This window comes from Papaver somniferum, chromosome 7 (genome assembly GCF_003573695.1).
Source record: "Papaver somniferum cultivar HN1 chromosome 7, ASM357369v1, whole genome shotgun sequence".
Classification (NCBI taxonomy): domain Eukaryota; kingdom Viridiplantae; phylum Streptophyta; class Magnoliopsida; order Ranunculales; family Papaveraceae; genus Papaver; species Papaver somniferum.
This window is the reverse complement of record NC_039364.1, coordinates 236,077,297-236,101,651: the sequence shown is the minus strand read 5'-3', so window position 1 is coordinate 236,101,651 and position 24,355 is coordinate 236,077,297. Positions and strand designations below refer to the sequence as shown.

General features: G+C 35.9%; 1 protein-coding gene across 1 annotated transcript; it reads right to left on the bottom strand.

Annotated features, from left to right (window-relative positions):
• Positions 1-576: 576 nt before the first annotated feature.
• LOC113299909 (inositol-tetrakisphosphate 1-kinase 1-like) lies at positions 577-2,606 on the bottom strand. The gene has a single exon (XM_026549008.1). It carries the CDS (start codon positions 2,069-2,071, stop codon positions 1,064-1,066), a length of 1,008 nt encoding a protein of 335 aa, XP_026404793.1. The 5' UTR covers positions 2,072-2,606; the 3' UTR covers positions 577-1,063.
• Positions 2,607-24,355: the final 21,749 nt, after the last annotated feature.

The following is a 24,355-nucleotide window of genomic DNA, read 5'->3' as shown; positions in this document are numbered from 1 at the left end:
AGCGCACACTTGGGCAATCTCCCAGAGGCTCTTGGAGCAATTGACACAGAGTCAGAGATCACCGGGTAGGAGAGAGAGACTGATGCTTGGCAGGACCACTAACAAATCAGAACATATCATCAGCCAGTAAAACTGTTGGCAACCACATACCTTTGCAAATGTGAAAAAAAACAAAGAATATATACATGGAGTAGATAACATTATTCAAGTACATTGGTGTAATAGATTTGTCTTCAACAACAATGGAGAAGATCACATTACTCAACTAACAATAAAAATTAGACAACTCAAAACTAAGATTCAACATCCAAGAGCACGGTGGGAAATAAACAGCTAATTAAAACGAGAGCAATTCTCAAAACACCGTAGAAGTTATAGACATAACATTTTCAGTACAAACTATTAGCGGATAATTGTAAACAAAAGACACCTTAATGTGTCCAGTGCGCTGACAGTAAATCACAATTGCTTCAGTAGGGAGAGGGAATAAGGGAAAGAACACATTCATTAAATTAGGCTTCTGTAATGAGCTACGGGGATTGGTTAAAATTAATGCATCAACCATGAAAGAAATGATGAAAATAAATCCAATCAACGTCACTGGAAGCTATGGAAGTGTACATCTTATTTCCAGAATAAAAATTCCGAGCACTGAAGGTTACACCATCAGTGAACATTATTACAAGGGATATATGAAAGCATGAAACTATACCAGCCTCGAAAATACAACTTTGAACTTCCAAAATCTTAAGTAAATTTGAGAAAATGGGTACCTCTGGTACCACATACATATAACAATCAACATGATGAGATACCAAAACCAAACCCCTTGAGAAGTACAAAATCAGATTATAACAAACTAATTATTCAAATAACTAACGACAACACAACATTTGGAATTTCCGAAAGAATGAGAAGAACTTTACCTTCCCAACGCTCCAGCAGAATCCATGTTAATCCATTAGTCCTTTATTAGAGATTGAACCAGTCATTCGCCCATCGACCGTACTCAGCAATTCATCAACGGTCTTCACCTGCAATAGACGAACAACTGTTTCGTAGACTACTCTTCTTGTTCCTTTTTCATATCTTCACTCGATGAGTTCTGTTTTCTTTGTCTAAGATCACAAAAGAAATCCGCCAAAACAAATTCATAATCAGGCATCTTCTCATACCCAGGGGCATAATTAATGTCAAAAACGAGATAATGATTACTGACTCTTGAATCCCTAATGACATCAAAGTTAATCAGATGCAGTCCCGTAGCTTTGCTCAACCCTCTAGCAATATAAGTGACCAGACTATCAGGCGGCATTACAGCATTTTCCATACGCATTTCCTCGTTGGACATATGGTCACTATGTTCCTCATAGGCCTTATTCGATATCTGCGAAAACGTAACAGGATTCTTTTCCGAATTCTTCCCCTCCAACTCTTCCTCAGATATGTCCGGCAACGAATTCCTCTTGACACATTTCACGTAATCACCAACAACATAAACTTTGAACATAACACCGCCGTGATTAACAAACTCTTGCAACACAACCGGGGTTTGAACTTTTCTCAAAGCGTCCAGATTATACACCAATGACAACTTATGCGACTGCATAGTCCCATCAACGATTTCTGGTTTTGCAATCAAAGGGAATTTCAGCTGCAACCCCCCCTCCGCATTCACATTCATCAATGAATCAACATCAGTTACCAGAACCTGTTTCGGTATACCAAAAGTGGCCATTCCGATTTCATTCTCATGACCTTTCATTTTCATCATGTCTTCTACACAGTGCAACATTGAGTAACGATCATGAAGAACTTCAATTTTGGAAGGAGGATCAATAATCAAAACATCAGGGTTCTGTAATGTATATTCTTCCAACTGTTTAAACCAAATCTCAGTAGATAATCTCTGTAAAATACAATCAAATGGACCTTGTTCTATCAATGGTTTCTCAGTATCTATCTTGATAAGATCAATACCTCTTTGTTTCGATTCATTCACCACTGCATCTGTGATGAAATTCTTCTTGTTTGGCTTGAATGCATAACCTATTTGAAAACGAGTCGCCATTCTTTCTTCTTCTTTTTTCCTTGATTGAGATTCCAAAATCAGAAAAGAAGCAAGACCCAGATTATAAAAATCTAGATTGAAGATGAAATTGGAAGGTAAATGCAGATGAATTTGAAACTTGAGGGTTGTAAGGATTACAATTAGGTTTTTTTTTGACTGTTTGTTGCTGCTGCTACTGTTCCAACGAGTATTCAGAATTTAGAAGTGAGATTTCTACTTTAGAGATTTGGGAGTAAATAGATAATGCTATAAAAATGAAAATTTGGTAACAGGTACCGCTTAAGAATCAAGCTATCAATAAAGTTGAAACGTTGAAGCTGCCTCTAGTGAAAGTTAAGTAACCGACTTTTCTTGTGGAAATTGATTAAAAAAGTTGATAGTTCTGGAATCCTAGGATTCTCATAATTGTTTCTCGGCTGAGTTTTAATACTGTGGGCGTGTACGTGATAAGATAAAGCAGTTTCGGAAGGGGTTTAGATCTAGCGATTATTCCGGGTTTGAGCATACATTTTCGGGAAAAAGCAAATGCGGAATGGTGTGAATCCTCTCCTTCTCTCTCCGTGACAGAATGATGGAGCCATTCATCCCAAGAAATCCACCATTTCTTATTTATTTATTTTTTTTTATTCAAGTTTTATCCTTTTCTTAAAGGTTTATCTATGTGTCGTAACTTTTAATGACGGTTCTTAGCTATTAGTTTAGATTTTAAGACACTTTTTTTTATTTTTGATGAGAAAAATAAATATATTAATCAAGCAATAAAGTACATTAGATTTACAATATCTTTCTTTTCAAAAAATATTGGACATCACACTAGATTGAGATATCCTTAGCTGAATTTGGATAGAAATATGATGAAGATTATTTACACGAGCCTTTTTTGCTATGTGATCCGCTGCTGAGTTAAATCTTCTGTTTATATATTGCACCTTAGCTTGTGGGAGTTTTTGCAAAATATTTTGAGTCTTCATTATTGTGCTATACGCGTTCCAATCTGGGATCTTATCCTCCTTTCTGATTGTTTCCGCTAACATCTTGCAATCTGTAACTAAAGTGACACTAGATAAAATATTCTCACTTAGCCAAGAAGACGCTTTTAATAAAGCTTTTGACTCCGCATGGAAAGCTGTTAAACCTCTATCTGCTCCAGCTGCAATGTGCATAATAGTCTCGTTGTCCGCTGAGTATAGGATAAAAGCATATCCCATAGTTGAATTTTCCTTTTTGAATGCCGCATTTATGAACAGTATCCAGTCTGAAGATAAACATGACCATTTATCCTTGTAATCCATATTTGGTTGAATTCTTTTGGTCTTCTTGATATTCTCTTGTGGATATTGTTGCATGAATTTGTTTATTTGCTCAATCAGAATATTTGGGTTTGGGTTTATTTTGTCGACCACTACTGAGCATCGGTACTTCCAGATGAACCAGGATATTGTTGCAATCTTTCCTGAATAGTTAGAGAACTTAGGTTCCGAAATCCAATTTTTTATCCAATCCACCATAGAGTCTGTATTAATTCTTGTATTAACTGCATCTAAAGAGAGACCAAACCAAATTGCTCTAGCAAAAGGACAAGCTTTTACCAGGTGTTGTTCTGTTTCTGTCGATTGTGTATTACACATTGGGCATTCTGTGATAAAATCCTTATTATGAGCTCCTAATCTAGCATTGGTTGGAAGAGCTTTCTGAGCTAATTTCCAAATGAATAACTTTATCCTCGGAATCACATTGATTTTCCAGATTTTTTGCCAGGGGAATTCACCAGAGTTAGTGTTTTCCTGATCTTGATTTATGAGGAAAGTGTAAACATTTTTCGCTGAGAATATTCCAGAGGGGTGGTGTTGCCATCTAATTTTATATTGTTCTTGTATATTTGGCGATTTGGCTAGGATTTTCTCTTTAATATTATGGGTGAATAGTGTATCAAGTTTCTCTATATCCCAATCTTCATCTTGTGTAATCAATTCACTTACCTTTTGTGGGACTGAATCTGTTAAACTCGTTGGTTTTTGAAGGTTGTTTTCCGATGGTTACCAGTTATCTTCCCAAATCTTTACTGAAGCTCCATTTTCAACTTGCCAAACGAAATTTCCTTTGATAAGGTTTAGACCTTTTTGTATGCTTGTCCATATCCAAGATATATTCGAAGTCCTAGAAGCTTCTAATGGGTGATTGTTAGGAGAGAAATGCTGGCCACCAGAAATCTTTCAATAATCTTGCCCACAATTGATCATAATCTGATATCAGTCTGCTGGCCAGTTTCGTTAGGAGAGAAATGCTGAAAAGATGTGGGTTTTTATATCCCAAGACCTCCTTGTGAGATAGGTTTGCAGATGTTTACCAAGCTTTAAAACAACCTCCTCTTTTTTTCATCTTATCCTTGTTCCACCAGAAATCTCTTTGTATTTTATCCATTTGATCTAAGGTTTCCTTATGGAGGTTAAGGATTTGCATTTGATAAGTAGGGTAACCTTGTAAAACCGATTTTATTAGCACCGTTCTTCCAGCTTGTAAGAGAAGTTTAGATTTACAACCTTGCAGAGTGTCATAGTATTTTTGGAGAAGAGGCTCAAAATTATCCTTTCTTTTTTTATCAAAAAAAAAGAGGTGTACCTAAATATCGATCATTTTTTGTCATTAGAGGGAATTTTAGAATTTTGGCGATGATTTTCCCATGTTTCGGATGGATTCTTTTGCTGGAAAAAATACCAGATTTTTGAAGGTTTATCATTTGACCAATGATCTCCCCAAATCTGGATAAAATATCAAGAAGTTTTTTGCCTCCCCTAAATCGGCTTTGGTGAAAAGGAAGCAATCATCAACGAAGAAAAGATGGGAGATGTTGGGAGCATTTTTGTTTATCTTCAGGCCAGAATTTTTTTTCTCCAGCACAGCATTTTCTAGAAGTCTAGAAAGAATATCCATACAGATAAGGAATAGGTAAGGGGAGAGGGGGTCGCCTTGTCTTAGCCCCCTAGAAGTTTTGAAAGTAGGTCCTGAAGAGCCGATAAGAAGAATGGAGAAAGAAGTGGTAGAGATACATTGCATAATGAGATTTACTCAGTGAATATTAAACCCTAGAGCTGAAAGAACGGATTTTATAAAATTCCATTCCACTCTGTCAAAATCTTTTGAAAGATCTAATTTTAGAGTGAAGTGGCCCTTTTGAGCTTTCGAGGTTTTCATTGTGTGGATAAGCTCATGAGATATGATAATATTATCAGTGATTTTTCTACCGGGTAAAAAAGTTGATTGGTTAGGGGATATTATTTTATTGTAGGATCAGAATCTCGCAACAGTTACGTCTCAGCGAAGTTATCAATGGTATTGCACAAAAGCGTCGCAGAACAATTTCAGAAACGACATCAGCAAGGATCATGAGAAAGATGTGATAGTCTCGCGAAAATTAGAAAGATTGCGAAGTCAATATTTGTAAGGTTGCGAGAATGTCGCAAACCATATCCGAAAATAAAGGACAGATTAGCTGTCATCCACTATGCATTTCCCTTATAAATAGTCATTCGAGTTGTAAAGTAAATGAAGGATCTTTTTTGAGTGAGAGACAAGTAAATAGGAGAAAGAGAGTTCAGAACAAAGATCATTCTTGATTTTCTTTATTTTCCTTGTCTTGTAAGAACATTCAGAATTTAATCAATAAAATTAAAAATGTCAACCTGAATGAACTGATCAACAATGAAATCATATGAGGGGTGTAGTGTAGGATTTCCTGCAACTACATAATGGCGCTAGAAACAGGGAAGATTGAAGATTGAAGACTATTCTAGAAAAAAATCGAAGATTAATATTGAGATTTGTGAAAATTTAAAGTAGTTGATTAAGAATTTTTCATAATTTCTCGAAACACTGTTAGCATTGAAGAAATGGCTAGAAGAAGAAATACATCCGAACAACCAACTACTTTTAGAAGAAGCAAAAGAATTGTTGGAAGAGAAAGAAGTGAAATGGGAGAATCTACTAGAAGGAGAAATAATATAGAAAATATAATTCAATCACCAAATCAACAAACACTAGTTCAAGAGAGGAATACAGATTATGACAGAGTGAACGTACACACTTGGCGATCAAATTCAGCAGAAGAAGTAGAAGAAGAGCAACAAAATAGAAATTACAGACAGGACGAGAGAAATCAAGAAGCAGATGAAGGAATAATTCATGGAGGTGAAGAAATTGGAGCATTAGAAACATTGAGACGAAGAATACATGAAGAAAGAATACCTGAGGCGGAAGAACGTGCAAATTTAACAAGACAAAATCACGAATTAAGGATGGAGAATATTAGATTGCAGAATAGAAGATCGAGAAGTATTACAAAATCATATTCCAGATCAACTAGAAAAGAAATGAGGCAAAATTCACCTACAATCAATGTTAGAAACAATATTCAGGAAGAAATGTCAAATCCTAATGAAGAATATCGCGAAAATAGAGAAAGGATTAATGATCGTTACATTCCACAAAATGAAACTTTTGATGATAGACAAATTGGAGGAAATCAAGAGAACGGGCAAATTCAGAGACAAAATAACCAAGATGGCGAAGGAAATCAAGAGGAGGGAAGAAGAATTTTACATGTGAGAGAAAATCAAAGAAATCAACAGACAATTGAAGAAGAAATTGAAAGACATAATGCTGAACAAGCACGTTTAATCTGCGAACGTGAAAATTTGAGAGCGTAAATGGAAGAGCAAGAGCTTCAGGAGACAATTCGCCAGAACAATCATGACAACCGAGAAAGAAGGCGTATACAAAACTGGAATAATGATAATCTCAATGAGGAGTATGATAGAGTGAAGAGAATGGCTGAAAGACAACAAATTGAGTTGATAAGAAATGAACAAAATTATGGAGGGGAAAATGAACGACATCATCACTTGCGAATTCAAGATAGGGATGAGGAAGAGAATCGCAGAAGAAGATGATATGAGGATAATGAAGAAGAGATACAAAATTTCGCAAGAGAAGATAAACGTGAACGCATAAGAAGAGAAGCAAAATTAAAGAGACCAATGGGTCAAGATTCAGGAGTAAATCAACAAATCTTGAAAGAATTAGAAGAAATGAGAGGAATTCTAAATAACAGAGGAGAAGTAGGTAGAAGACAATTGGATGAAGCAATAGAAGAAGCTGCGAAAACTCCATTTACAAGGGAAGTACAATTAGGAGGAATACCACCGAAATGCAATTTGCCCGCATCAACCAGCATTTTCGATGGAACAACTTGTGCAATTCAACACATTAAAGCTTATGTGAGATGCATGTTACAATGGGAAAATCATGATTCGGTATTGTGCAAATATTTCGCATCCAGCTTAACAGGAGAGGCGTTAAAATGGTTTGAAGGTATACCAAAGAACACAATAACCTCCTTCAATCATTTGCAGACCACATTCTTGGGAGCATATATAAGTAATAATTCCTCACGACCTGATATAGAAGATGTGTTTGGATTAAAACAAAGGATTGGTGAAAGTTTGAAACACTTGACTAAAAGATGGAGAACCATGTGTAGCGAGATGGCTGGCCGTGTAAATGAGAGATATCTCATATTTTCATTTAGCAATGCTATGTTTTCAACAAACCTATTGTATGTCCAAATTTTGAGAGTCAAGAATACAATTACAATGACTGAATTGCGAGAACTTTAAGAAGAATACATTGCTTTGGAGGAAAGACAAAATGAAATGGAATCATATCCAGTTGCGAATACCATCTCACAAGAAGAGAATGCAAGCTTATTACCCAAGATAATAAATACAGTGGCGAATACTTCGCAAGTACAACAAGAAAAGGTGACAGGAAACAATCAGCATAAGTTGGTAGCTATGGGAAGTCGAGATCAAGAAGAGTATTAAAGAGAAAGAAGTTTCTATAGTCGTGGAGGAAATAACAAGATTCAAAGACTCGATCAACCGCAAGAAACTTATGGAGGTCAAAGACCAAACTTTAATAGAGGACAAGGAGGTCATAAGGTAGTATGGGAAGAAATCAAGATGCCACCTCTAAATGCAAGTGTGGAGAAGATTTGGGAAGCTATAATCTTGATGGAAAATATACCAACACCGTGGAACATGGGAACGGAACCACCTCCAAATCACAGAAGTCATGAATTTTGTTCTTATCATCATTTTCATTGGCATACCACAAACGATTGCAGAAATATAAAGAGGATTATTTTGATAATAATAGATCAAGGAAAATTAAACGACTTTCTGGTAGGGCATCCACAACCTCAACCATTACCACCACCACCAGAACATCACAAAGTGAATACAATGAAAAGGAAGGAAACATTCTTCATAGAAGTAGGTGCAAAAGCAAAAAAATCTATTATGTCACTCTATCGTACATTCATATAAGACAATTAAAGACTTTCATGATAATGTTTTAAGTCGAGTGTTTGCAAGGGATAATAATGGAAAAGAAATTATGAATATTGCGAAAATTTCGCAACTAGAGGAATGGCAGAAACAGATAATTTCCTTTACTGCATAAGAAGTTCCCGAAGGTGAAGAGATGCATGACAATCCATTGGTAATAAAATTAGAAATTAATCCAAAACCAAAAGAAGATGAGGATGATGAAGCTGAAGATTCATGGGCAATCAATAGAATCTTAGTCGATACTGGAAGCTCTGTGAACATCTTATTTTATCATACTTATAAAACCATGGGTGGAAGAGATGATGATCTTATACCATCAACATATAAGATATATGGTTTTAATGGTACTGCAAACAAGCCTAAAGGGGAGGTTACTATGAAAATTCCATTGAAGGGAATATCTTCAGAAATCTCATTCTGTGTTGTTGATGTACGATCACCCTACAATGCATTACTTGGTCGACCTTGGCTACATGGGATTCTGGGTGTAGCTTCAACTTTCCATCAATGCATCATATTCCCTCACCCCAATGGTGTAGGAATCATAAAGGGAGATTGGGTTGAAGGAAAGAAATGTTACGAAACTGAGATAGAATCTTGCGAAAGAAGAGCAGACAAGAAGGAAAACTGGCGACACAAGATCAAGGATGTACAAAGAAGTGAGAAATTGATGGTGGATACAATCGAAAATAAAGGAGAAGAGATGTTACAAAATCAATGCTAGCTCAGGATAAAAAGGATGAACATACCATTACCAAGGAAGCAGTAGCATAAAATCATAAAGAAACAAAGGAGGGCAAAAGTAATAAAAGAAATAAATGTATAAATGATTAAGTTGTTGCGACAATCTCGCAATAAGTAAAATTCTCAAAAATACATTTGATTGAACAACAAAATTGAGATTGTGAAATTCAGATACAATATTATGAATTTCGAGACTCTCGCAGAGATAATGAATTTTACAGAAAATAATTAGAAAAGAATAACAAAAGAGAAAGAGGCGAACCTTTATGGCGTACACCCTAGTTCGCGAATAAAATTTCGCAAGAGGCAAATGTAAGACCTAAAGTACGTCATATTAGGGGGTACCTGTTACATGGCTCAGGGAAAGGCTACACCGCCACCGGAACCTGAGTCATGGATATTTGGGGTCAATAAAGCCCATCCGGGAGAGGCACCTTGGATTCTCAACTTAAGCATATGACTTACGTTGGGCGACTAAGGTAATAAGGACTCTCCCAAGGAGTGCATATCTGATCATGGCGCCGAGGTACACGGTTGAGTCAAGAGTGCCGAGGGCGTTTGAAGCGTCCTTGACATTCTTGACAAGTCTTGGCTTATACTGCACTCGGCCTGAAGAAAACCCCACTTAGGGTGCAGTCTCGTAACCATAAGCCCTATAGGTAAAAGGGATAAGAGGCTGCGAAAACAACTGGTTGTTGTTAAGACTGGATGGGAGGAGCTAAGATTGTATGGTAAAAGTAGGCCTCCTTGAAGGGGCAACCAAGGGGAGATAAGGGCGGCACCCTCCATTAGGGAGCTGATAAGTGTCTTAAGACGCAGATGTCATGAGGCTTATTATGCACAAGGATAATTAAGGCTTGTCATATTTGTGCAACATTCCTGAAGAGGCAATAATACAAAAGAAAAAGATAAGATGAGATCAATGGGTTTTCGTATGAAAGTGTGAAGACGTCATGCAATTTCATCGCACGACGGCAATGTCATGGGGCTTTATTTTCGCTTTCGGCCTGTCATATTGTCGCAATATTCCTGAAGAGGCCATAATACAGAATAAAAAATTAAGGCAAGATCAATGAGTTATTGCATGAAAGTGCAAGGACGTCCTGCGATTTTGTCGCAATGACAAGAGGTGGCATAATAAAACCTTTGATTAGGAAGGCAAAATAAGACCACACAGGAAGGAGATTTTGAAAAGAAACAAAAATCACTTCGCAAAAAGGTTACGAAATTATACAATAAGAAAAAGTTTATGAAATATCTCATTTGGATTCAAATAACAGAGCCAAGTATGGGAATGTATGAAATTAGAAAATGCTATTTGTCTCCATATGAGAGATTTACTCAAAAATTCAAGAATTAATAATTATATTGATTAACTGTATTGCAAAGAAGAATTATTTTAATTTACGCAGGCCAAAATGAAAGAAACACAAATATACAGAAAGAAGAAATAAATATACAAGTGCTACAAAGAATCAAAGAAGAAATAAAGACTATTTCTTGGTTAATACTTCATTATCTTCATCAGGCTTATTTCCTTCTTCATCTGCGTCAGAATCCTCATCACCATCAGAACTTCCATCACTATCAGATTCTTCATCGTCAGTTTCACTATCAGAGATAATCAAATTGGAAGTATTCTGTGGGATTTCCTCTAAAAGACAAGGATAATCAGAATGTGGGATATTATGATCATCACAAACCATCTGGATGGTTTGATTGCGAAAATGCGTAGCATCATTCTTAAAATTCTCAATGGTGATTTTGATTTGATTCTTCAATATAGAATACTTGTCGTTGCGAGAAGAAAGATTCTTTGCGAGTTCCTCCTTTTCAGCTTCAAGTTCTTCAATCTTTTCACGATATCTATTTTCAGAATCTGCGAACAAAAGACAACCAATTATTAACTTGATGAAAATCCATAAGAAGCAAAAGATTAGTAAATAAGAGCAATTAGCAACCTTCTCTGTCAGAAATCATGTCTCTAATCAAGGCTGTATGTTCAACTTGGAGACTAACATTTACGCCTAAATCTTTTCTAGCATCATCTAAAATTTTCGCAGCCCAGACAAATTCCTCCTCACTACTTATGAGAAGACGAGAACGAATTTGATTTTCCCTTTCGCAGAGTTCAATATTCTTGCGGTTAGCTTCATCTCGCTCAAGTTGAACTTCAAGGAGAGCCTCTTGGAATTTCGCCAGAGCCTTGGCACCTTGATCAGAGATACGATCTTTATCATCTATGAGACCGCTAATATTGGTTCTAAACTCATTGGTTTTCTCTTTGGAATCAATAAGAAGACGTTTAAATCTGTTAGCTAAGCCTAAACTGGATCTATGATCAATTTCTAATAGGCGAAATTGTGATCTAAGTTCATTTAGAGAAAGAGATGAAATTCTATCATTAGAAAAGCTATTTAAGGAATTGGTAAGACGTTCAAGAAGGGTATCATTATCCAAGGCATTAGGAAATGAACGAAGAAGGGTAGCTTCATCAGAAATACCATAAATATCTGCAAAAAGGATCATTTAAATAAGATAAAACAACAAGATAAATGAATAAAGAGAAAAGAGAAAAGTAATATACCGTAAAGCTGATTATTAGCTTGTTGAAGACTAGAAATTTTGTTCTTATAAGAGGAAGAATCAATTTCTAATTGTCTATTCTTCTCGCGAAGACCTTTAACTTCAATTTCTAATTCTTCATTCCTTTTGCGAAATTGAAGATTCTTCTTTTCAAGAATTTCGCGTCTTCTCTCTAGATCTGAGGCAACCGCAAAAGAAGCTTTTCCATCCTGCGAAAAGAAATAAAAAAAATATATATTAATATAGAAAGAGATTTTGAGTTATAACAATGAAGAAGTAAAAAGATAAAAGTATACCAAACTATTGAGAGAATGCAAGAAGTCGGGAGTCACTGATCTAGAAACTCCGCGAAGAGAGCGATCACCATCTAGTAAAGGGACATCACAAAGGGTAGCGAGAGCTTTGCAGGTATTTGCGAACTGTCTATCTCTCATTCCTTGTAGAGAATCAGAAAAGAGGCCAGAAAGCTTAGCCATAGAAGATTCGGGTGGAGAATCTTCAGTTCCAGCGAGATCATCATTATCCTCATCATCCTTGTCACTTTCAGAATTTTCGTTAGGAAGAATATTTGAAGGAGAAGAAGAACGAACTTTTCTTTTCTTTGGAGGAGGACCGGTTGATTTTTCTCTGCGAAGAGCACCTTTACCTTTATCGCCAATCTTTGCAGCATCAGCAGATTCTTCTACTTCAGCAATAATCTTCGCACACAGATAGAAGTAAGAAATGGGAGCATGGGAATAACAGTACTATTTAAAGTCATAAGAGAAAATTTCTTACCTCATCTGTTTATGAGCGAAGAGCTAACAGAGTACTGGATTTCCCAGTCCTGTTATAACTATCTTTTAGTTTTTGGATCTGCGAAATATCGCAAGAGTTAGCGAACATAATAGTAAAAATCAATAAAGAAGTATAAAATGAGTTAAAGGGGAGAAGTACACCTCTTTCTCCTTTTCGGTCCAGGAGAAAACCCAAGGTTGATATGCAGCGAGATTCGCAGGAAGAACGTTTGATCCAGCAATGTAAGGACCCTTTAGCATTAAAGGAAACACACACCATTTGTCATCTTTGGATTTGCGAGGAGTTGTGTTTTTACCAGAATGCCAGTCAATATATTGCATAAGAATTTTGGATTCATCAATGCTATCTTTTCTTTTTAATCGAATACCCCAGCGAGTATTCTCTTTCTTCATGGACATAAGTTCGTAATTTTCAAAGAAATTCGCCACTGTATACTTCTCAGCAACTATTTCTAGGTCTGCGAAATTTGGATCCCTAAGTTCACTGGAGTAAAGAGATCCTCTACCAGCACCACGATTAGCGAACTCTAGCATTAGACGGATGCAATCCCCACTTAGTTGGAAAATGGCTCTCGAAAATCCTGGATGAGCGAGAATTTCATAAAATAAAGGAATGTCTGGGTTATAAAGAGGAAAAAGGAGACCTGCGAGAATTTGACCTAGCGAAATTATGATTGATTGATCATCATAATTTTGATTGGAGAAAAGCTTGACAGAAAGAATTGATTTGGCATTCACATCAGGAATGGGGGAGAGTGTAAGACCTTTATTAGCAAGATCTTTTTGGACATCTTGTAGATTCTTCTCATATCTATGACCACTTGGATCCATGATTGAATAAAGGGTATGGGAATGTATGGAAAGTAAAAGAATTGAAGGAAGAAAAAATTACAGCAGCAGAATTTGCAAAAGAATGACAGAGTTGCAGAGATGAGAGAATAAAAATAGAAGAGAAAAGTGGAAAGAGGAAGGGAGAAGAGTATATAAAGAAAATTTACTTCTCGAAGAAATAAACACCATTAAGACGAAGAGACGTGAGCGGTTGAAAAGTAGCGGTTACAGAAGACGTGTCAAGAAATAAGTGGAAGAGAGAGAGTACGTGTGATAAATGTGGAATATGAAAAGATAAGTAGTTGCGACATTTCTCATATCATTCTCTACTTCACAAAGAAGATATGAGAAGAGGCAAGATGTAGGATCAGAATCTCGCAACAGTTATGTCTCAGCGAAGTTATCAATGGTATTGCACAAAAGCGTCGCAGAACAATTTCAGAAACGACATCAGCAAGGATCATGATAAAGATGTGATAGTCTCGCGAAAATTAGAAAGCTTGCGAAGTCAACATTTGTAAGGTTGCGAGAATGTCGCAAACCATATCCTAAAATAAAGGACAGATTAGCTGTCATCCACTATGTATTTCCCTTATAAATAGTCATTCGAGTTGTAAAGGAAAGGAGAGATATTTTTTGAGTGAGAGACAAGTAAATAGGAGAGAGAGAGTTCGGAAAAAAGATCGTTCTTGATTTTCTTTATTTTCCTTGTCTTGTAAGAACATTCAGAATTTAATCAATAAAATTAAGAGTGTTAACCTAAATGAGCTGATCAACAATGAAATCATATGAGGGGTGTAGTGTAGGATTTCCTGCAACTACATTTATTAAGAATTGGTTTGAGGCGATTGGATAGGATTTTAGATATTATTTTGTAAATAGTATTACTTAGGCTAATGGGTCTAAAATCCGCCGGGGTTTGAGGAGTGGAAATTTTTGGAATAAGGGTTAAGAAAGAGTGATTTAAATTAGGGTCTAGAGAACCAGTTTTGAAAAAATCTTGAACTGTGTTTGTAATATCTGGTCCCAAAATATCCCAATTAGCTTAAAAGAAACCCGGCTGGAAGCCATCTGGCCCCGGGGCTCCCCATTGATTCATATTGGACAAAGTGTCCCAAATCTCTTTTTTTGAAGGAATAAGAGATAAAGAGAATTTTTCTTCATCAGAAATACAAGGAGTTATAATGTTGGACAGATCTTCCACATAGTTCTAAATCGTGAGGTTCCTATATTGGAGAAATGGCTGAGAAAAAGAATAGATTTGATGTCTTTCCGAAATCCAAAGCCCTCAGGACTCTCTAAGAGAATGGATAGCATTAATTCTTTTCCTATTAGAGGAAGAAGCGTGGAAATATTTGGTGTTTTGGTCATATTCCTTGAAAAATTTATCCCTAGAGTGTTGGTGGTAATAGTCATTCTTAATCTTGTACCAATCCCCTAATTCCGCTTGTAACTTTTTAATTTTTTAAGGTTGGTAGAATAATTACCGGATTTATGGAGGAAGTCAATCCTATTATTTAGGGATTTTATATTTTTATGAATATTTCCGAAAACATCAAAACTCCATTGGGAGAGGTCGGAAGAGAGGAGATGAAGCTTAGAATAAAAGTTATTATTTTTATTACTACTGGAATGAAGAGTCTAAGAATTAGCTATCATGGCGGAAATAGGGGGTGAATGAGCCAATATCTAATGCATCTAAAGGGTTTATGTAAGATTTGTTTATCCGGGTGGGGATCAAGTAAAAGCGGAGTATGGTCTGAACCAATTCTAGGGAGATGACTCACCTTGGTATTCAGGAAATTCTGTGTCCATTGAAACGACATGAGTGCTCTGTCAATTCTTTCACATAAGTTGGCCTCTCCTTATCTGTTATTTGACCAAGTAAATGGATCTCCCTCGTAACCCGCATCTTGAACCCCCAAAGAGTCAATTGTATGAATTATGAAATAATTGTTGCTGGAACTGGATTTGTTTCCTCCTTGTTTCTCGTCAGCATCAAGTATCACATTTAAGTCTCCAAATAGTAACCAAGGTTTGTTGAACTGTTGAGCAGTATTAGCCATGTAAGACCATTGTTTTATTTTGTCTTCCGCTTCCACTGCACCATAAACACATGTTAATATCACCTCCTTTTCTCCAATTTTGTATCAAAGTGGCAAACATTCAGATTTGACGAAATCAGATTCATTTCTATATTATTGTGTCATGCAATCGCGAACCCTTTTCAATACCCACAGACGGAACTATAAACCAGTCAAAAAAAAAGAGATTTTTTAAATAAAGGTTCCATTTTAGACAGCTGGGCTTTGGTTTCAGCTAAAAAAACAATGTCAGGCTTATAATAAGAGTTTAGGTGATTAAAATGGTCTTGGGTTATTGGAGTTCCAATTCCTTGGACATTCCAAGAGAGAATCCTCATAGTTAAACCCAAGACAGGAACCAAAGAAAACATAATACAGCCATAGGCCTGAACTGAAAACTTAAAAGTAATGACAGAGAAGCTTGAGATCAAAATACCAACAAACAAGGATTGGCAGAAAGATTGAAGAACACAACTGTAAACTAGACTACCAAAAACAAACAGGAAAACTGTAAAACAAGAAATTGGGATTCAAACAAAGAAAAAGCAGTGCACAGAGAGTAAAGAGCAGACACAATTGAGGAAATTTAAATCAGTTAATTGAAAACAGGCAGGGAACTAGAGTGGAAAGTACACAGAAAACTTAGAATGAAGATTAATAGTAAAGTAAAGACCTAGATAATAACAGATTACAAAAGATAAGAGTTAATACCAGATTACAAGAGGGGAAGTGAGCTACTAAAAAGATTTACTATTAAAACAGGAAAACAACTATACAGAGAAGCTAATAAAAATTTACAAGGATAAAACAAAAACATCAAAAAAGATTACAAAGAATTACAAGAAAGTAAAAAGACAGGAAACTGGATAACTATCAGATTAAGTTTACATAGGCCCTAATGGTTTCCTGTGGCAGTATTTCCAAATATGGATATAACTCCAGTAGTTGGATTTTGTATCCCTTTCTTTTCCTTTTGCACCAGCTAAGCTTGTCTGTCCATTAAACCAGTGATGTGTATGGTCCAAGTTGGATTCAGAAGGTTCAATCACTATGATGTCTCTATCATTAGCTGTTGCAGTGTTGCCATCAACCTCATTTAGCTTCAGTTTTTAGATGGTCCACTTCTATCTTCACTGAAATACTTTTCCATAGTGTTCCAGTTGTTCCAATAATCTTGTTCAGAGGAAGATAGATGATGTTGTGATGTTGAAGAACCAATACTTGTTGTTGTAACATCAGCACCAGTTGAGGCAGAAGTGTCCAAAAAGCCTAACATGTTATGAACTTGTTGAAAATCTGCTTGTCTAGGGATTTTCTATTCTTGACCGACTAACTCATCATCAAGTTCTCTTTGCAGGTCAGAGAAAGTAACCACAGATGCAAGAGAGCTAGCTGAGGAAAAAGTAAGGGAGTCATCAGTCAATTCCATACCTTCTTGCACCATAGCTGGTTGTAAGTCTTCATATGCATGAGCATTGTCTAGTTGGTTCTGCATTGCGGCTTCCTGTTGTTGTTGTTGTTGCAAGGCAGCCATATAAGAATTTATTTCAGCTTGATGTAATTCTTCTTGTTGAATTGCAGCTTGTTGCTGTGCCATCTCATATCTTACACAATCACCAATTTTATGCCCAAGAAGATCACAAAAACCACAGAAAAGTGTTGGGAAATTGTGGAATTCAAATTTCACCTTGTAAAAGCCTAGAGCATTCTCAGCATTTACCGAAAAACGGATTTGAGCTATAATATTAACTAAGGCTTTAACATTTGTAGAAAATATGCCATCACGATGGCGATGAGAAAAACCAAAAGAAGTTATATGACCATTGGCAGAAAAGTACCTTCTTAAATTTTGACTAGTGACTTGCTCAGGGAAGAGGTTATGAATGGTGATAAAAAACATCTCCATGGTTGGGAACCAGTTTTTAACATCATCAGTGATTTCTAGCTTTTTTATGCAAAATAAATCCCCAAAGACCCTCTTAGTATCCAAAGATAAAACACGATTCATCTCATGCTCTAATTCAAAACGAATAAGAAAAACAAAAAATCTACTTTTAGAGGTTCTTCTAACTGAAATCCCTCTCTGTATTTTCCAGAGAAAGATAAGAGCATTTCTAATGTCGAATTTTTTTCTATTTGCAGGTATAGGAGCAATGAACCTACCAAGGGCTGTGCTGGTCCAGAGACGCCTAGAGTTTTGAAACCTATAGGGTATAATCTAACTTAACACAAAACCATTCCCATTACTTAACACAAGAGAATTATGCAGTTGATCTGAGAGCTGAGAAACATCACCATGCCAAGCACACATGATGATACAGACATATTGAAAACCATCTTAAAGCCACAGAATAAGATGCAAGTAGTCATTAACATTAATCCTAACTTCCCATACGGAATTCTGAATAACAAAATCAAGACCAATCGAAATACTTCTCAAACCCATGAACAAGTTTTAGGTTTAGTGTAGCGCATAGGGTTACAATTCTTAAAATATTTACATTTAAGAATCTTAACCCATAGCGCATTAGGGTTGTGAATTAGGTTCCAGGAAGTCTTAGAGAGTAAATAAATGTTAAATATTTTTAAATATCGAAAGCCTAAACCACCATTCATTTTATGGGAACATATATTATCCCATTTTTTCAAATAAACACCACCTGGAGAGTTTTTCCCCCACAATAAATCTCTTTGAGATTGATCCATTCTCTTGAGAATTTTATCTGAAAGTAGAAAGGAATTCATGTGATAGTTAGTAGATGAGTTAAGTACATGCTTAACCATCACAGACTTACCAGCTTGTGTAAGGTGTTTTCTTTCCACTTAACGACTCTTTTATCAAAATAACCGACTAAATGATGAAAAGTGTCGTTCCTAGATTGATTTAAGAAAAGTGGTATGCCGAGATATTTATTTATCATTTACACTTTCGTAACATTTAGTTGCTTAATGAGGGAAACACAATGGTCCGGATGGACATTTTTACTGAAGAAGCAACCAGAATTTTGAAAATTGATCGCTTGACCAGAAATAAGACTGAAATACTTAATGAGAGACATGAGATTATCCGCCTCATCATGAGTTGTCTTTGTAAAGATGAGACAATCATCAACAAATAGAAAATTAGAAATGTTAATTTCCTCACGTGTCACCTTAAAGCCATGGTTGAGATGGCATTGTTCAGTATGCAACAAATATCGAGTAAAAGACTCCATGCATAAAATAAAAAGATATGGAAAGAGTGGATCTCCTTGCCTAAGGCCCCTAGTTGGTTTGAAAGAAGAGCAAGGGGACCCATTGAGAAGAACAGAAATACTGGTTGTCATAATACATTTAAGAATTAAGTCACACCAATGGTTAGAAAAACCAAAACTCTTTAGGATATCGATTAGAAAGGGCCATTCGATTCTGTCGAAGGCCTTGGACATGTCTAATTTTAAACCCATTTTACTGCATTTACATTTCTTCCTTTTCATAGAATGAACAAGTTCATGTGCGATGGCCATATTGTATTGTATATGTCTATTGGGAACATAGGCTGCTTGCAAAGGAGATATAATCTTTCCAAGAAATGGTTTCATTCTGTTCACAATAATTTTCGAAACAATCTTATAATTAGTATTGCATAATTATACTGGTCTAAAATCCGCTGGAGTGGAAGGATTATCGACCTTAGGAATAAGCAACAGAAATGTATCATTCATTTGTTTCAACAAATGTCTTGAGTCAAAAAAGCATTTTACAGTTTGCAAGACATCATTCTCAAGAAGCTCCATGTTCTGTTTATAGAACCCTGATGGGAAACCATCAGGACACGGGGGAGTCCATGAAGCCATTTATATTTATTCTTAACTTATTGTAAACTAATGGGACTCAATAATTTCACATTGTCCTCATTAGCAATACAAGGGCTTATGCAATTAAGAAAATTTCTATTTCAAAAAGGATGGGAAGTGGTGCTAATGGACTCAAAATGAGAGACAAGGAGGTCTTCCAGTTCTAATCTATTACTAGACCAGAGACCGTTGTTGAGTTCAAGAGCACTGATATAGTTAAAATGCTTTCTTCTATTCGCAGAAATATGATAAAAGCTAGTATTCTTATCATAACTCTTAATGTACTCAACTCTGGATTTTTAGCATAGAAATCCTCTAGGATTTTTTTCCAATGCTCAAGATATTACTCGACTTGTTTAATAATTTCACAGTTCTGAATAGTTGATCGCTGTCGTAGGCATCAAAAATAATAACACTTTCTTACTACTCAAAATATATAATGAAGCAAGGGCAAGAAAGGATCGTTCCCACAGAGAGGTCTTGGGTTGTCAATATGTTATGGTTTCTTATAAGTAACAATGGGGGTTTTCTGATTTTTATAAGCTAAAAGTGAAATAAAAGCAAACAAAGAAATAAACAAATCAAGCAAGGAAAGATATTGGTTAAAAGTTTCATCTTCAATTGTAAACAAGTTTTTGAATATATGAATAGAATTCGTATTTAATCTCGCTATCATCAAAAGCCCTAGAATACCTTATTGCAAGAATACTCCGTAAATTTCCTAAGTCATGAACACACACATTAGAGCTGCGTATGTGAATTCTACCTAAAGAATAACCTAACACCTTGCGCTAATTAAGTTAAATTCCCAGGAGCATTAAGTTTCAGAAATAGGCTAATCAATGCAATTGAAATACATTGCGCATGACAATTCGGACAAAGGTCAATTTCTACATATGATTACAAAAGTGTACCACTACAAACTGTAATCATATCATGCTACTCGTATTCAAGGTTATCGCTCGATGATGAACCCTAAATTAGCTATAGATATGGATGTAAGTTCAATCAATTCTATACTTAACTAAACAAACATTCAATCATATTGCAATACATCAATCATGCAATTATTATACCCAGTAGAAATCAAACGATAATATTGAGAGAAAACTAATTCATAAAATCAATAACTTGGTTGCAAAATCCAACTACATCTTTAACTAATAATAAAACTTAGTTACTTGTGTTTTTGGAAATCATCATAGAAAGCAAAGAAGAACTATCATGTGAAACCCCAGAAAACAAGTAAAAGCCTCTCTAATGGAGATACTTTTTAGGTTAAGAGAAAGACTTTTCTATTTATATGCTTCTCCCATTCCAAAAGGATACTCTTTTCAAATTTGGGTCTTCTCCAAACCCATCTCCAATTAGTCCACCAAACCCTTGTGTTAAAAACCCATGTGAAAATCTCTGCCAGAATTGGTCGCTTGAAGTCTGGTGTCGCAGGCCGGTAGTTGAACGGAATATACCCTGACGGTCACTGGAATATGCTACTCCGTCGCTTGAGTCAAACTAATGCTCTTCTGTAGTCGCCATCATCTTTAACGGTCAAGTTAACGGCACCGTTACCTGGTTAACTCACCTGAATCGCTGAGTCAACTCGCCAGAGCAGAAAAATGGACAGAGTTTCGTCTGTTTTTACGACAATTCTCAGGCCGATTTCAAGCCTTTTCTCAGCTCCTTCTCTGCATCATTCACAATCCCTAACATACATCTAATTCAACACTTCAATTCAGCCTTCATTTATCAACAGATATCCATAGCAGCAACAACACCTCCTTTGGCTTCTTGCAATCAACAGAAGCTCAGCTCCATGGTCTGTAATCACCATCTGCACCCATTTTCCCATGAATAGCAGCTCTCGGATTCAAACCCATTTTCATTCTCAACAGCAATTTCATCTTCCCTGTAATAGAAGCAGCACTACCACCTTCATAAACTCATTTCACATCAAACACCCATCTTTAATTTCTCGATCTGATTTACAGCAAACCCATTACTCTGTCTAACCTTAGCAAAGATAAACCCATCTGTATTTCATGTTCTCCTGCTCATCTGAAACCCTAGAATCAATTCTTCGTCTCTCTACCGATTCGAAACCTCAATCCCATTTTAACAACAAACCCATCTTCATTCAAGCATCACCAGTTATCTCTCAGTTTCAGAAACATCTTTTCATCTACGTGACCTTCTTCTTCTTTGATTCTTCATCTCGATCTAAAACCCATCTCTGATGCTTCTTGTACTCAATTTCTCACCGATTCCAGCAAACCCTTCTGCTCTGTGTTCAAGCTCATATCAATTTCAACCACCATCATCTCAATTTCGAGACATTGATTAACCCAATCTTCTTACTTCAATGGAACTTCAATCCAAGTGAAACCCTTCCTTCTCAGACGCAAAATCAAACCGCCAGATTCAAGTTTCATTTCGATCTCTCGGAAATAATGGTGCGGATACTTTATTTCCTCAAATTTCAGATGTGTAATTAATGAGAGGAAAATTCTCTCGACTCTAGGTTAAAGAAGCAAGGTTGGATAATGACACCCCACTGCATAAGATAAGGTATACCCCAGTGGGTATCCTATAACATGTGGTCACCCCTTAACATCAGCCGGCTGCTTCTAATACTTCTCTTGGAGAGTTGGCCCTTAACCTTGTCTCAGTTCCAGATAGTGTCCGCCCATGAAATGATAATTTTTGCTCAAATTGGGTGATTTCTTCTTCTTTTCCTCTGTGCGACTCCACAGTACCTAATAACTCAAAAACACGCGTAAAATACATAATTCACAAGAAAAATAGCAAAGAAAGCATAAACAATAGATAATAAATAGGGTGTAATTCTACACCTATCAATAGCATGAGGGTTGCTATTCAGATTCTAAAGTTGAGCTTCTAAATCCTTGGCTCTATGATCAATATTACCAAAATGACTTATATTCCACTTTTTTAGCTCATGCTTAACATATCTAAGTTTGTTCGCCATTTGAAAAGATGGATATCCTCTAACCTCATAACCTCATGAGAGGTGGGATCACTGAAACCAACATTTATAATACCTATACGGCCTTTTACCTTGGTGAGATTGGGTGTTGATCACCAAAATAATAGGCGAATGGTCAGAACCAACGGTATTAATGTGAAATACCTTAGAATGTGAGGAATACTTTGTATGATGTATTATGGAGAGACCGTATTTCAACAAACAAAGAAGCGGCTGATATGGAGGATGCAGTTTCCTTAAGTATCCTACGCATATAACCAGAAAATTTTCACACTAGCTGAATAAGAGCACAATCACTGAACATCAAAAATTCATCAACAAAGTGAGAATAGGGAACATCAATCCATACTGAAGATGTGACTCAGTAATGAATAAATCATGTTTTCTAATCCTGAACCTGGGAAACATTGATATTGAAAGGTTCAAACCGCCAGGTTGAACTGGTTTACCTTCAACTAATGAAATTTTTTAAACTTGAGTTTCGAAATGCATAATGAAAATTTGAGATGGCTCAAAGATTGTTGAAAAAGAAGATGATAAAGATGAAAATGTGAAAGAAATTATTTGTATTCGAAATCCTTATATAAAAGGAAAGGTTTTCCCTATTTCTTATCCTCATTGTTCTTAATTCTAATCCCCTTAGTTCCTATCCCCAATTATCCTAAGTACCACCCAGATAAAATTTCATATGTCTAAAATACTATATATTGGCTTTTTAAATGCACCAACAATAAAAACACCTTACAACTAAACCCAAAAAAAACCCTAAGTGATAAGTCTCGTTTCAGTGTCTTTGGTTTTTTATCCTTTACAAATCGAAGAAAAGCGAATCAAATAAAACTAAAAGAGGGATCACATATAGTTTTTGTATCGGTTGTAATCATAATGGTTGTTGAATTTCACCATGACCATCACCATGACCAAAACTTGTGAACTGTGAGGATGGTTGATGAGCTAGACTTCCATGTAGTAGGTTCATGTTCGAATCTTCCCTCTAACACTATTTTTCATCATCATATTTTGGTGTTCTTCAATAACTCTTGTGAAAATTGTGATAGGCTTAGTCACTACCTTTATGGAACAGAGTTGTTGTAGCTAAATGTCGTCACAACTCTTTTTCTTAAGGAGTTGTCGTTTGTTTTCTTAGCGCAACCCCTTGTTTCCTAATGGTTGGTAGTGATGATATATGACAACTCTTCCTTTGAAACCAGTTGTAAAACATATGACTTTCTACGATATTTAGCGAAGAGTTGTAAATCTCCAGTTGTAGATGTATATTTTTCCTGTAGTGGAAAACCCATGAAAGTACTACTGGACCTACAATGGTTGGTTATAGTCCCACACGGCTTCGTTTTTGATCGAGTTAGCATTTCCTAGAAAAGGATGATTATCCAAGATGATGATTGGTAAAATCAATCATATTAGGAATTACACCATATTTCCATTATTTTTTATTTGGATTGGTGCATTGGCTAGCTGTCGGGACCTGAAACCTGATGAGAAGTTCATATGGATTAAGTTACTACTTTTTATACGCAATTGTCTTGCTGCAATATTTTTGGGTCTCCTTGGCATGTAGAAGTTGTAAATCGATTGGATTAATTCTTTCGGAATGTTAAAGGACATTTTCATATATGTATGTTGATTAAACTAGGGTTGAGATATTTCCCCCTAGATTATCAATTTATCTACATCTTGGCAAATTCCATGATAAAAGATAAAAATAAATAGACGTAATATAATAATAATTAATTGAAATCTAATCTAGGTTTCTAACTTGATAATTTTTAGTTTTGTTCTATGAAAAGGAAGGATTAATGAAGACGAAGACAAATAAAAATGGTAATAATCATAATAGGAGTCAATTTGACTTTTATAGGTGGTACGTAGGAAAAAGTAGAATTCAAAAGTAAATTGATTTTATAGATTGTAATGGGTATGGGAAATAGGAAAAATAGGGAAAACCAAAGGAAAAGGAAAGTGAAAAAACGTGAT